Source organism: Protobothrops mucrosquamatus, unplaced genomic scaffold (assembly GCF_001527695.2).
Source record: "Protobothrops mucrosquamatus isolate PMUCROS unplaced genomic scaffold, P.Mucros_1.0 scaffold5145, whole genome shotgun sequence".
NCBI lineage: Eukaryota > Metazoa > Chordata > Lepidosauria > Squamata > Viperidae > Protobothrops > Protobothrops mucrosquamatus.
The window spans coordinates 4,724-21,630 of NW_015391017.1; the positions used below are offsets into that span (position 1 = coordinate 4,724).

General features: G+C 36.0%; 1 protein-coding gene across 1 annotated transcript in view; it reads left to right on the forward strand.

Moving 5' to 3' along the window:
- The window catches only part of LOC107299583 (band 4.1-like protein 4A), a 29,887-nt gene that overhangs the window by 4,353 nt on the left and 8,627 nt on the right, over positions 1-16,907 (forward strand). Inside the window, exons 2-7 of the mRNA XM_015828948.1 lie at positions 5,075-5,193; positions 9,193-9,283; positions 10,677-10,760; positions 13,467-13,577; positions 15,248-15,325; positions 16,694-16,813. Coding sequence (XP_015684434.1) covers positions 5,075-5,193; positions 9,193-9,283; positions 10,677-10,760; positions 13,467-13,577; positions 15,248-15,325; positions 16,694-16,813 — 603 coding nt within the window. The remainder of the gene's footprint in view (positions 1-5,074; positions 5,194-9,192; positions 9,284-10,676; positions 10,761-13,466; positions 13,578-15,247; positions 15,326-16,693; positions 16,814-16,907) is intronic.

The following is a 16,907-nucleotide window of genomic DNA, read 5'->3' on the forward strand; positions in this document are numbered from 1 at the left end:
CTTTTATGGGATTCCCCTGGCTTGTAATCACACAATTCCATTGGCTGGCAAGACCCTGTTGCTAGTTAGCCAACCAGCAACGGGCATGAAACTGTATGCAGATGGAGAAGGGCAATCACCCTTAATGGGCGATCAATGGTGAAGGGCAATCACCCTTAATGGGTGATCAGGATATGCATAGGGGATTAAGGGGGGGGGATACAAAGAACACAACAATTGTTAAGTGAATCTGGCTTCTCCATTAACTTTGCTTGTCAGAAGGTCACAAAAGATGGTCAAATGACCCCAGGACACTACAACTGTCAAAAATATGAGTGAATTGCTAAGATCTGAATTTTGATCACCTGACCGTAGGGATGCTGCAGGGGTTGTGAAAAACGGTTATAAGTCACTCTTTTCAGCGCCGTTGTAACTTTGAACGGTCACTAAATAAAATGTTATAAGCCAGGGATCACTCCTAAGCTGAAGTTGCTTTTCTGCATCTAAGTCAATGGTGTGTACTTGTCAACCAGAGAAAGAAACAAAAAGAATTATTTTTAATATTTAATAAATATTTAATAAACCATAATGAATGGATCTGATTTTGCAGTATTGATATGCACAGCTTTGAATAATTGTTAGAAGTGTTATGTTCTACCTGAAAATAATTTGACTTTTATTTATAGCAAGCTTATACAGGTGTTTGAGGAGGAAAAAGTACAAGAAGAATTAAACAACAAGTAGTGACATTTCTGTTTTTAAGGACGGAGTAACATTTATTAGCCCAACAAAGATTTTATAGCAAGAGCAAATAAGCAGCTTTCCACAAGGAGAAAACCCAATGGACAAGGGTGATGATTAAAAAAAAATAGAGCTGGAGAACCCCAGTGTGGCCAAAAGGACAGAGATGTGAAAGGAGATGGAGGGGGTTGAAGACAGTCCTTTACCTTAGTGAAGCTCAGGGCTTGGAGGGATCAAGACTGTTAGGGATTGGGGTGGATCCTCAACTAATGACCAGTGGAATTCAGTTAATGACAGCAATGGGGTAATGCTGAGATTGCTGTCACTAAACAGTGCAGTCATGTGACATCATACTTTATGATCACATTCCTTAGCAGTGGAAATTTAGGTCCCAGTTGTGGTTATAAGTCAACAACTACCTGTAACCCTTTCTGCTAAAATAAATATATATAGGGACAAATGACAAATGTGAGGCTAAGACTGGGCACAGTGACCTATTTCAGATTTAACTGCTTTTAGAAGGAAATTATACAATTCTCTTCCTCCTCCTCTTTTTCTCTTTCTCTTATTATAACCCTCCTCCCACACACACACACACTCCTCCCCCCCCACACACTTAGTGTTGGAAGTTTGGTGTTTATTTTGCTCAACAATTAAAGTTAGCAAACAAAGCAGATAATTTAGAAAACAGGTATGACAGTGTTGCCTATTGGGAAACTCCAGTTAAAATATTCCCTGGACACTTGTTAATATATTTTAAACTAAACAATAATATCCTTTTAAAAAATAGAATTAAAGGATGTTAAGTCTAATTCATACTTGCTGGATAACTCAGATTTAAATCAAATATACTATAAATAAAATGTATGTGACAAATTATACATATGTCAATCCATGATGTAAGGTGTAATATATAGCTCTGCCCATCAAGTATATGCATATATCTCAGTAACTGCAGAGTGTTTTGATGTTGTTCTTTTCTGTTTAATTGTAGTTTTAATTGTTAGAGAAATCCAATTGGATGATTTTCACTCATTCTATAGCATTCTATGTTGTGGCAACTGAGAATTACTGCTAACAAAGTTAAATTTTGCAAGGAAATCCAAGAACAAAGCTTGACAAAGCCTTGAGTTTGTTTTGCTTAACCTGAAAAGGTTATTAGATCAGATATGCAACAATAAGTGGGAAAGCACATATTAACAGTAAAATGTCTCTTTGTTCTAAACTGTTTTGTAAAGTATTTTCAGAACACATTGTTCATCATTTGAATTCTGAAATTCTTGTAAGTTTTCCTTACATTAAGAGACTAAATCTTGAATCTGGACACTGTAATTGACATTTATTTTGCTAACTGTAATTTGTGTGTAGAGCTAATGTTGTAAATACAGCTTGTGCAGAATGGAGGTCTGTTCACTGCATCTGGTGTGAAAACATTAATCTGTACCAAAAGCAGCTCCACCTCTTGACTATTAGCCACTTAGTCAAATTCAAGGTTTTGTTTTGATTGGCAATAATATCGATTAGATTGCTATTCCAGGCCTGATTTTTTTTAATATGCTTGATTTGTACCCCTCATGTTAGATCAGGTGTTAAAACTGGCTAGCTTCACTCGATTTCTGTGGTTCATAGAGTCTTAGTCTGCTGATTGCTGGGCCCATTGATTTGAAGATATTTTAGGATAGAAAGGATTGGTCAGATAGAAATTGAAAATTGAAGTTTTCCTGTAGGAGTCTGTCTGCTGCCAATAGCTATAGCCTCTCTGGTGGTCCTGAGTTACCATGGCCAGCATCTCCCACCCTTGGCCAGACAGTTTATTATTGCTGGGAATTGTGATTCTTTATCATAAGGAGCTTCTTAGACTATATACATAAATATGATAATCAAAAGTAAATGATAATTTCCCATTATGGCCTCTTGATTAATGAACTAGTCTTTGTACTGTTAAGCTCAGTGTCTTACACAGTCATCTGACAATAATGCACAAGTGGACCTTCATTTCAATAGAATTTGTTTGGAACTTTGCTCAGAATATAGCAGGTGCTTCCTCTATTTTGTTTGAAGTTTCTGCTGATACTTATTACCCAGACAGCCTTGTCTGTCTGAATTCTTTCCCCTTTTCCCACTTTATATATTTTTTTCCCCAGTTAACTGCTTTGCATACCATTTTGAGATGCAGTAGACACCATTCAAATGAATTAAATTATAAATTAAAAAAAAAAGAAAATAATTATTGATGGCTGTTTCTTTTCCCTTCTTGCTTTTAAAAATTTATCTTGAAAATATTGAAGGGTTGACCCATTCTAAAACTACCTCACTGGTCTGGATCAGTTTTGGTTTTACTTATTTTAAAAGAAATACAGTGAGCATACTGTCTCTCTCTCCCTTTATTATTTATGGATTAGACAATATGTCACTATTGAAACTGAATATGAGTATATATTGCAGTAAAGTAGGCATTTGGGATTGCTAAATTGTTTAGTTAACTGTACATACTTTTAAATTGGATAAATATACTTTCTGGAAGTAAATGATAAAGCAGATTAGTATAATTTATGATGGAATCTTTGTATATTTTATTCCAGTTTATTTTTTTCTTATTAGTGAATTAGCACTTTCTTTGTGAAATTTTTATAATTATTAATACACATTTTAGTAAAATAAATAGTCCAAGAAATTATTCTAAGAAATAAAGTAAGGATACGCAAAAGAATGTTTTTGTATTTAGGCCCTTAACACAAGAGACACTTTATGTAGGTTCTTTGATAACTTTCTAAAGAAAGTAACAAATAGAGAAAAAAGTAGAAGCATTTAACAGAATTATGAATAATATTGTACAGCCAGCTCTGTAAACAGAAATATTGGGACTTCAAATAAGGTCCCCTAGGAAAGGGAGCTAGTTTTGTTGCTACTTAAGTGGAGTAATTCAAGGGTACCTTTAAGCAGAAGTTAAACATGAGCAGAGCAATCCTTTGGAGTGTGAGATGGAGAATCCAAGGTGACAAAACTCTTCAGCAAGGTAGCACGTTTTGTTTTTATTACCTTATTTGGTTACAAACAAGTGCCATCTCATTGATGCACATGGCAGGAAAATAAATGACTCCATTACTTGTTCTGGCATAGCTTTCTGTTCTTCCAGAACCATGTCAGAGGACCAGAGGACTTTGGGTCCCAGGGGAGCCCCTTGCTCTCCCAGCATACTCCCTTTGCCTTCTGTTTGGCACCAGAGGACTATCCATAGACACACGGAGAAAGCTTCTAAAATCAAATCACCATTTCTGAAGGCAGATCTCCAAATTCTTGAATCTTGGAAAGCATATCTCTAAGACACTTTCATAGATATCCTAGTGCAGGGGTAGGCAACCTTGGCTCTTTTATGACTCGTGGACTTCAACTCCCAGAATTCCTCTGGGAGTTGAAGTCCACGAGTCATAAAAGAGCCAAGGTTGCCTACCCCTGTCCTAGTGTATCAGTCTAAATTGATTATTATGAATTGGAAATTGGGAATGGCATAGCAGTTTGTCTTTCAGAATGAAGAGGAGCCACACCTACTGATATTCCACTTGTATATCTTTTTGCCCAGCTGAATGGCAATATCTAGGTAACCTTGACTGATCTTGGTAGGCTGGACTAGGAAGTCAAGGAAATATCTTGGAAGAAGGCAACAACAAATCATTTTTCTATTGGTGCCAAGAAAACTACATAGTAATTGCTTCAGTCTGCTTTGCAACATGTTGATGTGGATACATAGTTGTGTCTAAAGACATAGTTACCACTAGAAAAGAAAGCAAGGTAAGGGTAAAGTACTGTGAGAAATGAGGTTTGAATGCCATGAGAGTAAATTGGACTGATTATGAAAATCACTAGGGTGGGTAAACAGTTTCTACTCTTGGAAACAGTCATAGTTTAAAATTCATCCTACTAGTGTCTTGCTTGCGATAATAGCTTGTGGTCCTAAGGTCACATGTCAGATTTGGATGAACTTGAAGACAGGCTTTTAGCAAGTGACCAACTGTAGCATGCGCAAACAAACTGAAGATCAGGCATTGGATTAAATAAGTGAAGCAGAGGACTTCATATTGTATTAAATAGTAATTGTTGGGTTGAGGTTAATTTTTTAGGTCTTAGAGGTTGATTAGGATGAAAGAGCTTTTTGTAGATATACATACCAGCTTTTGGAGGACGATGGCAGTGAAGATGGTAACTTTAGTCTAAAGGCACTTTATAGGCACCTTGTTCCATTAATCCTAATCTGTTCGATTAAGTTTTGAAAGCTGTACTGCATACTAGGTGAAATGTTGCATTCTTCAAAAACTACTTGGTAGTTTTCAGTTAACTTATTTGTTGCATTTTCTAGTGGGAAGACAGCTTTGCAGATGTATAAAGACATTTCTGTCCAGCTCCCTCGACCCAACCAAACAGTTGAAAGAAGTCGCAGTAAGACATATCCAAAAAGAGCATCAAAAGTACAACTTGGTAAGAAATGTGAGAGCTCCTGTTTGAGTTACAAACTCAGCAAAGGGAAGGATACAGAGGAAAAGCTAAGAAATTTACAGCACATGAACTTTGTAGACATTTCTGAACGAATGCCTCTGGATTTAGCAGTAGCGTAGAGGCTACTAATCTCTCCTTCTCTAGTGCTAAGTTATTGCTATAGTCAGATCAAAGCTTGTCCAAGCAATCCGTGGCCCATTGAATCAAAATATCTCTTACATTTTATATTGTGGCCTAATCTTCATAGCTATCAGATGGGAAACCAAAATGATCATCAGACTGAGATTGACATATTGGCTTCATTGGTCATAAATAGTGCTTACTGGACCAGTCAGACCTATTCACTATCTGCATTTTTGTAGATTAAAACAATATCAGTTTCACATTTGTCTAAATCACAGGCCTTCTCTTACAAAGTGTAAATTTCCAAAGTGCAGCAAATTTGTAAAATACGAAAAGATTTTAAAATGTCACCAGTGGCATAAATCTAAACCATCTTCATAGTATGGAGAATTAAACACATCTTCCATATTGCAAAGATGTATATCAAATTGATGGAGTAAATATATTTTATTAGTGTTGGATGCTTTAAAAGTAGTACAATAAGGCTACTTTCAATTTATCGTGTAGGATAGATATGCCATTCAATTCTTTCTAAAAGTTCAGTTGTTAATAGAGCTTTGACAAGCAATTCTCAGTCTTGTAATATAATCCTTATTTATACTGGCTGCTTTATATTTAATTGTTTAAAATAAATAATATCCATTTGGAGCCTTTCCAATTTTTTGGTATGCAATTTATAAATTGTAGCCATTTACAAATTAAACCGCAAGTATTTATATAAATAAATGGAAAAATATTATTTTCAACCCTTATGGTATGTGGAACTGAGAAAAGAATATTGTATTTTTGAATGACTCTTGGAAGGCTCTTTTTTCTAATACTTTGCATTTATCAAGCTATAAAGAAAGTAAACTCTCCTCTGTAAGCTAAGTCTCATTTATCATTTTTTTTAGTTTCATAGTTAGTAAAACAATATTTGTCATCTACTAATAAAAATGAATCCATTTAATTGTTTTTGCCATTTAGTGTATTTTGTGAATAGTTTGCTAAAATTATAAAATTGAAGCTGACTTGGTTGTAGAGCTACTCCAGTTGATTGACTGTAACTCGCCTCACCTCTGATGAATGGTTCAGCTAGCTGAGCTTTTGGAAAGTTGGAATTCAGCTATGTCTAGAGGGGAAAAAATTGTTTAGCCCAGCACTAGAGAAGCCTTTTAGTTTTTTTTGTTAGAAATTTAAGAAATTAGTGATATTATTTAAAGACCCTTTAAAGCTAAAACATAATATACACAGTTTTAAAAATATACACATTTATTTCCCTTTTCTGTGGAATAAAGTCAAATATATTGTTTGAACAGAATTTTTAATATGCCTGACTCTATTATGTACCTAATAAAATTATTATTAGTATTTACTATTTTTATTCAGTATGAGCTTGTAAATACAGTGTAAATCCCATTTTACAGGAAGATTAACAATTTCTAAAACCGAGGTTGATAAAAAGAAACTTAAGAGAGCAAAAAAGAAAAGTGTGGGATCGAAGTTTGTAGGAGGAAGAAAAGGCGGATTTAAGATAGTTCTGTGAAAAGCAGAACTGACCACTGCAGCAAAGTATGAAGAGCAGGCCATTAGATCAGCTCTTCAAACCTCTCCAGATAAGGAGAGCACTTGAAATCACTTACAACATTTAAGTTTGCATACTTCCTTTTCTTGTCATTTTCAGGAATTGTTTGTTAACTGTATCTTGTAGCAATAGGTTTGATAACAACGAGCGATCCTTTGCAAAATCCTCAATTTAATGATTTGTTCAGAGACTGTTTGAAATTATGTTGCTGCTGCAAAATGGATTTATGACCCATGCCCAAATAATATGGCATTGCAGCATACCCATAGTTACATTATAAAAATGTGGCCACTTGGCAGCTTGCCTGCTCTTACAAACTCTGTGTTTGTAACAGTGCAACTCACCCACTCACCTATCTCTTCCCCTGATCTCTTCCCTTTTGGCCACCCTGCACAGTGGCATTTTTTGGCAGAGGTTGGTGATGAAGTAGAGCCTCAGGGCTTTCTGCCATTGAAAAAGGCCACCAGAACAGCAGCCAGTATTTTGATGCAGCTTCTTTTTTATTTGTATGATAATATGTGGATTTTTATAGCTGGTACTACTGTATTTTTAAATTTAAATGTAATATTTAACTATATTAATTAGCCCAGAGGGGGCTGGGCTACATGCAGAAAAAATTCTCAAAATGGAATTCTGTCAGCATCAAAAAGAGAGGGGAAAAAAGGAGAACCTTTTAAGTCATCTAGTCAACCAGTTGGCTGTTCCAAAGTCACTGTTTTGAGCATATTGTAAATATCTGGGTTGTGGGAATAAGTACCTTTTTATTAAGCAACATTAATGTTTTTAAAGAAGTTTTAAGAAAACAAAATGGGACTTACACAAAATGTTGTAGCATATGCTACTTGTATCAGGGGTACAGAACCGTAGCTAATCAGTATGTATAAGCCAGAGGTAAGCAACCTTGGCTCTTTTATGACTCGTGGACTTCAACTCCCAGAATTCCTGAGCCAGCCATGCTGGCTCAGGAATTCTGGGAGTTGAAGTCCACGAGTCATAAAAGAGCCAAGGTTGCCTACCCCTGGTATAAGCAATACATTTTCCTCCATCACACATTTCTTTTCCAATCAATAATCCAATCAATAAGTTTTCAGATTGGACTAAGCCAATTTGTTTCATTTTAGCTGAGCATATTGTACACATGCAGCCAATTAAATAAACTGTGGCTTAGGTGATATAGTAACATAGCCACTTTCTGGCTTTCGACCACGGTTGATTTCTACTTTTAGGACTTTTTTTTTATTTGATAGTTTTGGAGATTTAAATACTTATGCAAATTTTAGACTGTGTGTATTAATACTTTGATTATTTATTTAAATTTGTTTGCTCCCCAAATCCAGTGGCCTCTCTTTCTATTGCCACTCCATCTGATAATAGTTTTAGTAACTATCTGGGGTGTGTGTGTGTGTTAGTAATTAATCACTTTGGACAACTTATCTACTAAATGTCTTATCCTGAAATATATATTTTCTACCTTTCTGGAAATTTATGTGCAACTTTTTCATAATGCCTCTTTGAAATGACTTTGGGTATTTACTAAATGACTTTTTGAAACTATATCAAGTGAAGTGTTTTTTCTTAATGATTCAGAAACGTAGGCAACCTGACACCCTCCAAATATCAAGCTATATTGTAGTGGGATCGTGTGTAATAGATTCATTCTTATAGTAGAAGGCTGTTTTAATGCTGTTAGCATTTCTATTTAATATAGTTTGCCCCTGTTCATTATACAATAAAGATGTGTCTTGTGAATTACAATATTTCAGTTATTACTCTGTAGGGCTGAAACAAGGTTCCTAACACCATGTGCTAAGCTTTAAGGAGTATGCAACATTATATGCATAAAAGAACCTTTTACATAGTGTCCAGATACTTTTAAAAAAATCTAATTCAAATTTTTACATATTCAGTTAGTATTGTTATTTTTGTGTTCTCCCTATTGTTACAATGCTGAAGTGTTTAGTTTATAAATACTATTTTTCTATTGGAAAGATTGCTTCTTATGGGAGAAATGGAAAAAAATCTGTTGCATAAGTACTGAGTATTTTAGTTTTTTTTTTAATTGAAGCATTAAGGCTATCTTTGCTGGTATTTTTGAAATATCAGTAGTTTAGGTTTTAATTGAAAAACCATTGTGCTGGCTAAGTTGAGATGATTGGATAACAAATATATGTAACAGTTGTGATCTTAAGAGATTGAGAATATAATTGAATGAAAATATATAGTAAAAGATATATCCCAAAGTGCAAGAGAATGGTAACAGTTTGAAACATTGGACATTTTCTTTTTCATTTCAGGGTCACATTGTACAAGTCAGGTTATTACATACAAAGAAACTGGAGAAAATGAAGAAAGAGCCAAAATTATTGCTCCATCACCAATTAAAAGGTACTGATAAAAGAAGTGAAAAAAAAATGGTATCATCAGCATCTGGGAATCTAAAGCTTAAAAAAATGACCCGTTGATTTCTTTTTAAGAAAAATTAACTTGATGCTAGGTTTAACATAAACCTTTTTTGGATTTGGAAAATCTTTGGGGGGTTGAATAGACATACTAGATGCTCATGAATAAAACTGAAATAATTATTTTAATTACAATCAGAATAAGAATTATAGCAGAATTAATGCAAGAAGAAATAGAATAAAGTTTCATTTTTTGTTCCTACGCTCAATAATTTATAAAACCGTTGGCGACCTTTATATATACTTTATAATGAAGTCACAAATCAGATTTCTAAACGCAATCATAGAATTTCACACAGTTTTTTTATCTAATTAAATATTTATTTGGCTGAAGATCATTTGGCCCCTTCAATGTGATATATAATATTGTGGAATAATATAAGAGCAAGAATGAAAGAATTTATGTTTGCTTTCAAGAAACAGGCAGAATTATATGAGAAGTAGAAAAACCTTCATTAGGTATAGGAAAAAGTAGATAGAAAGTAGAATAGAAAATAGAAATAGTGAAGTTTATGATGGGGAAAAAGAGTCCACGTGGTTCTGTCTTCCTTGAAAAGGGGGAGGTATGCCTTCTTCATGAAGCAGTGAGTAGACCCAACAGTTTTAGATAATGTCTTCCCTTTTCAGTGAAAATTGTTGAGAAAGTGGTCTGTTTGCATCTTCAGAGACCCTGGAGGAAGTGGATTATCTGGACCCCTTCCAGTTAATGCTCAGGATGGATAGTATGGAGACAGCATTGAGTGCACTTATAATGACATCTGGAGAAGCAGATTAATGGTGGTGCAACTGTCTTGGTTCTCTCAGCAATCTTCAAGACCATTGATCTTGTCAGTTCTTTGCTGTTTCTGCCTGTCTATATATGGATGCACATCTCAGCTCCAGATGCCTAGCTTTCATTCCAACACTGACAATAGTCTAGTTTGGATTATACTTATGTAGCCTATTGTGTGGAAGAGAGTGACTGCTCACCCAATCTATCCTACTACATTATCAAAATCCTAAAAAAAAAGTGACAAAGTTTGCAAAGATGACTTAAACAAATTAAAAGCTTACATATAAAATAGATAGATTTCATGGGTTGTTCTGTCTCACTCTGATGTACAGTATAAAAAAGAATATATAGTATTTTGTATCACTTGAACAGTCATTTCAGCTTGAACAATATCTACACTTGAACAGTCCCCAAGATAATTGTGACAAAAATGGTTCATTATGAAAATTCCCTAGAAATAAATATCTAAGCTTGTGATGTGAGATTTATGCTTACTTATTTCCACAGGTTGGTAGTTCTAAATTCCTTTTCTTTTAATGCTTACCAGTTTTAAAAAGTTAAGAAATGAAAGCAGCCCAGAAACCCAAAGAAGTAAAACCAGTGCACCATGGGAAGAAAACTGTCCTCAAAGGTATGCTTGTGTTTTGAACAAAGTATACACATGGTGTTAGAAGTAATGTGTTTGCAGGTATCTCTGTGCGATCATCCTAACTCAAAATCTGCTTAAATTAAACGTTGATTCGCTTAGATTAAGGTCATTCTGAATCTTTACTAAATCCAAACTGAAGGCATTGCTTGACTTAGTTGACAGGTCCTGATTTGCTTCAGCCCATTGTTTCTGAGCTTACAAACAAATTCACTTTTTCCTTGTTTCTGCAGTGTCTAACTTCTCAGATTTAAACTGCTCTTGAATTTTCCCAAACAATAATTGCTGACATTCTTCCTGGCAGTGAATCTTTAGCAAAGCAACTCCTCCTTTATCTAGAGTTCTTTCCATACCAGAATGCTTATATCTTTTGCAAAGAGAAAGGGGGGGGGGAACCCAATGTCCTTATGAAATCTCAGTAAACATTGTTTTAAATAGGATTTCCTGATGATTGCTACCACAGGGTGTAAAATAATACACTCTGAAGAGAATAAAAGGTGACTAAAATAAATTATTTATGGTAATCCCACCCAAGTTGGATTTTTTTTTCATTTTTACTGCTGGATCTGCATTAGTTTTAAGAAAAAAAGTTTACTTAGCTTGTGCAAAGAAGTGCCTGTGACTAAGAGCTTTTGGAATGCCATCCACACATTGGCAGAGCAAAGCAAAAACAATCCACATTTTATAACAAATCATGATTACTGCAAACTTAGTTTCTTAAACCATTTACAGTCTTTGTTAAAAAGTCCTAGGTTAGTGTTATATCCAAAAGTATGTTAGTTAAATGTTGATGACACAATAGTAAAGAGAGATTATGGTAAGTAAAAGGAAGTTCTCTGAATGATAGAGGTGCCTTACTATTTAATAAGAGCCATAGGTTGAGGGAAAGGCTGTCATATTTCTAGTGTCTTAAAATTAGTGTCTTTTTATCACTTGCTAAGACCTGATACCGAGATTTGAAATGGGTTTGTTTGTTTGTTTGTTTGTTTGTTTATTTATTTATTTATTTATTTATTTATTTATTTATTTATTTATTTATTTATTTAATTTCTTGTATTTCTACCCCGCCCTTCTCCCTACGGACTTAGGGCGGCTTACAGCCATTTAAAAACAAATACTTGAATACAAAAATACAAAATTTAAAATATTAATTAAAATGAAATATTATTCTAAGGCCGAATAAAACCAAATTAAAATAACCCTTAGGCCAGTCCTGCTAACTTAAATAACCATGTCTTGAGGGCGCGGCGGAAGGAGGGAAGATCTAGCTATGTTTACTACATAGCTAGACCCCATCCTCAAGTAGCTGTTCTTTTTTACCGGTTGTTGTTATTTCCAAAGGTTAAGAGTGTGAAAACATACTGACTTTTCTGGGGTGAAGGGATAAAGGAAGAACAAAAGAGGTGGGGAGCCAAGCCAGTTATAATTCCCTTCATTTATATGTGAGATTTCTGTACAAAATGACGGTTGCAAAGGGTTTCCACTCTCCCATTCTTTCCATCACCTCTGTATGGATCTGCAAAGAAAGCTTGGGCAACTATTTTACAAGCTTTCAGCTCACCTTGAAGAAATCAATTTCATAGATATTACATGTTGACAAAAGACCAATATTTCTGTCTCAGGAATTATAAATGCTTACGGTTTTGGAGGAGACAGAACAGTGCATATTCTTAAAATCTTCAGCATGACATTGGAAAAATAAATTTCAAGGGGTCTTTCTCAAATATTATTTCACTAGTCTATTTGCTAATTGCAGTTTTTCTTATCCTGTTATTAATAATTATGGGAAATTGTTCTAATGAAAGCTAACTGTAAAAAGAATATGCAAATTGTTAAGTCTGTTATCTCTGCATAGCTGGTTAGGAATGATGAGTTTTTTCCTAGTACTATAAGGAAGTCTTGCAATACAATGCTATTCTTAATGAAAAAATATCTTCTATCATATTGTGTAAATTTCTAAATATTTTTCATGTTCTGTCTTTAGAGCTCCTCACATATATAAGTTTGGGGAAGAGTTCAGTGCACTGTATTCATTTTCCCAAAGTAGTAGAATCACCACCCTCTTTTTGACTGTACACTTTTTGAAAAGTGTATTTGTTAGGTTAGAAAATACCAATACTTTCTATTCATAAAGTAATTGTAAAATAAAACTACAGGTAATCCCCGACCTATAACCAGAACCGAGCCCAGAATTTTGTTCATAAGTCATTGTGGTTGGTAATTGAGTCACCATGTGACCAGGTTCAATTTTACAAACATTTTTATGATAGTAGCTAACCACGTCATGTGGTCATAAGTCCAAATCCATCTTATGCAATGAATGTTTGTTGCTGGAAAATGGCAAAAAGGTAGCAAAACGTGATCACATGACCCTGAGATGCTGTAACTGGGGGGTCCTCAAACTTGGCCACTTTAAGACTTGTGGACTTCAACTCCCAGAATTCCCCAGCCAGGACCTCTGCTGTAACTGATCGTAAATGTGAGCTGATTGCCAAACACTCAAAATGTGATTGCATGATTACAGGGGTGGTGCAGCAATCATAACTTTGATAATGGATCGAAAGTACTTTTTTTAAAATCCATCATAACTTTAAATAATAATCGATCATGAGTCAAGGACTACTGAAAATGTGTTATGATAGCCATTGTAAAGTGATATGTTTTTTTATTCTTACTCTTCTTTGACCCTAGTGGACTTTATAATTCTCCCAGTGACCGAACTAGATCACCAAAGTTTCCCCATTCACGACGGCATCCTTCGGGCGGAAGTGAAAATGAGCCTGCGCAGCCTTTCAGAAGAAGGTGGGACCTGACCTTAAATTTTCTAAGACTGTGGTTATTTACGTTTTCTTTCTACTTCTTTCCTAATGCAAATTTAGGGTTTCTTTAGGTCTATTTTGATTCTTTTTTTCCCTTTGACAGTCATCAGCTACGTTTGCTAACAAGGTGAATGATAATCGAAGTTTTTCAAGTCACCTAATTGTGCATCTGTAAACACTTTTGGTTTCCAGGGCAATGCAACATTAATAATACTGAAAGTGAATTAGTAATGACAATAATAGTTATTGTTTCATAGGGAAAACCTCATTATTTCCTTTTCCAAATGTATAAATTTGACGTAATTATGTACTCTAGAAGGGGCTGCCCTTGAAGAGTATCTAGAAGCTTCATCTGGTGAACAGTGCAGTGGCACAGGCAGTAATGTGTGCTCCTAGGTCTAGGAGAACACACATTACACTTCTGTGAGCTGCACTGGCTGCCAGTTTGCAATTCTAGGTGCAGTTCATTTGAAGTACTGTTTATCCCCAATTACATCTACTTGTCCCATCAGATCTTGCAGCAGGGGCATGTTGCAGGCCCTGTCTGCTAAGGGGTTCCATCTGATGGAACCTAGGAGACAAGCCTTTTCTGCAATGGCACCCTCCCATTAGAACAGACATGTCAAACACAAGGCCCGGGGGCTGGATGCGGCCCGCGAAGTGGTGTCATGTGGCCCGCGAAGCCATCCTGGAAACAGTGAGGGAATGGCCCCTGTTGCCTTGGCCCTGGCCCAGGCCTGCCAAGAGCCAATGTACAATTTTGTGGTGGCCATATATGCTGAAACACATTCAGTCTTAGCTCCACAAGGCTGTCTGGAAACAGCAAGGAACCAGGAGAACCTTCAGCAGCAGCCTTGAGGAAGTGGGGCTGGGTTTGGTGCCGTGGGTGTTCAAGGGCCAGGCTGGGCATTTGATCTCTGCTGCCCAGGGCTCTGGCAGCCCGCACCACCATTCATTTCATTTCATTTCATTTTATTCAATTTGTATCCCGCCCTTCTCCCGAAGGACTCAGGGCGGCTCACAACATTTTTTAAAACAAAAACAAACCCATCCAGTCCCCCCCCCCCCGCATGGCCTGAGAGGAACAGTGAGGCTCCTCCAGTGGACTATGCCTTGGCACTTGCCCTGGTCCCACCCCCTTCTGCCGGAGACCCTCAGATCTGTCCCACTCCTGCCCACCCAGTAGGCCTACCTAGCAGGCTGCACCCACCCTGGCCACTCCTGCCCACCCATCCACGCCTACCTAGCAGGCCACACCCACCCTGGCCACACCCACCTGGCCCCCTGAGGGCAACCGCAATGCTGATGCGGCCCTCAATGAAATTGAGTTTGACACCCCTGCATTAGAATATCATCCCCGCTGAAGTCAGCTTGTCCCTATGGCCTTCTGGAAAGGACTCAAAACATTTTTTTTCATCAAGCCTGGGAATCCCCTGGCAGCAGGGAACCCACACGTTGGCTGCACCACATATAACCATCTTGCAATCTTGTTCTTATTTATGTCTAATTAGTAAAGTGGTTGTATAAAGTGTTTTAATTGTTGCCTTTATTGTATGTCACCTGCGATGGGCGGCCATATAAAATTGGATGGATGGATAGAATACTCTTATGATTTATTTTTTGCTAATGTCATTCTGTTTTGCTCCTTTTTAGATCACGATCCCGTTGCAATACCAGCAGTGGAAGTGAATCAGAAAATTCTAATAGGGAACATAGGAAGAAGAGACACAGGTGACTAAAAAATTATGCACAAATTTTGAACCAAATAAAATAAGATAAGATAAGATAACCTTTATTGTTATTTTTATACTGTGGGCACAATGGCACACATAAAAAATGAAATTTAGTTGCCCGCTCTCAAAGTGAAACATATACAAATGCATATTATACTTAATTTACAGATTATGGTGTAAATAAAAATTGCTTCTATGAATGATATTTTCCTGGCTACTTAATTTTCACTTGAAAAAATTGGGAGATTGTATTTCTTCTCCTGTAAATAGGGGAGGTTGCCAAACTCCCTTTTGTTATGTATTAGAAGTAGTCCAGAATTATGAGTAATTTAAACTCTGAATATCCCCCCATGAGTGTTATGGTTATGTTCATCTTTGGGGGAAAAAATGCCTTTTTCCCACAGTCTTCATTTAAAAAGCAGAGATGAAAGCAGCTTGCAACCTGCTCAGGCAAGGCAAAAGGATTAAATCTCTCCAGGCTCCAGCTGATTTCATGCATTAAAGAACTAAACAGAAAGATCAGAAGCGATTAGTTGTTTTTTAAAACAACCAGAAATGTTGGTAGCTATTTTATATTTAATAAAAGCTGAATCTTTAAGAATGTTTTACCAATGCAGGGAAGTAACCTAATGTGAAGACTGATTCCTTGCCTGCAATTTGGAGACAAAATCCAGAGGACATTTTGGATACGGGAGAGGGTAGTTCCTAATGAAGGAATTCAAACTGAGCAATCAGTATCTTACACAACTCAACCAAGTGTCTATGAATTGATTTCATCAATGGTTTTCATCAAGGAAATGCTGGATCATTTGAAAAATCAGTCTGAAAAATATAGATTTCGTGTGGATATGCCTGACTACTAAGATGGAATTGGGTTTAGGTTTGTCACAACATGAAATTGTATGTTGGGTTTTGTTGGGTTTTCTGTTTGGATTTTTCTCTCCTTTTCTATTCATTCAACAACCGAAAGAGCAGTTAAAACACTGCCATTCTGCAGATCCTTTTGGTTAGTTTTTATTTGTTACCTTTTTAAAAAATTAATAACTGGTTTCTGGTTTGATAGGTATTGGTTGCTATTCTACTGGGATTATTTTATTGCACTGGTTGTAAGACACTTTGAGTCTGTGACTGAAGGAGATATTTGTTTTGTAAATAAATAAAATTAAATGTACTGGCTAGCTAGTTCATTAGAGTAATATATTTATTTTTCTTAAACCTCTAGCTACTAGAATCAGTCATGTTGTGACATTGTCTGTGCTCAGGATTAAATTTTCAGAATATTAAGATTATCTTCCCAATCTGGCACTTTTCACATCTGTTGAACTCATAATTTCTAATAGTTATCATTATGTTAATTTTTGTAAAGGTTACGACAAGAGAATGACATGGTTGATTCAGCTCCTCAGTGGGAAGCAGTGCTGAGGAGACAAAAAGAAAAAAACCAAACTGAACCCACCAATCGGCGTTCCAGGCACAGATCACGATCGTATGTTGAATGCTAAACTTTTTGGACATCTAAAATGAGAAAAGTTACGCTTATTTAATATAATTTTTACTGGTTAGTTAAATACAATAGGAGA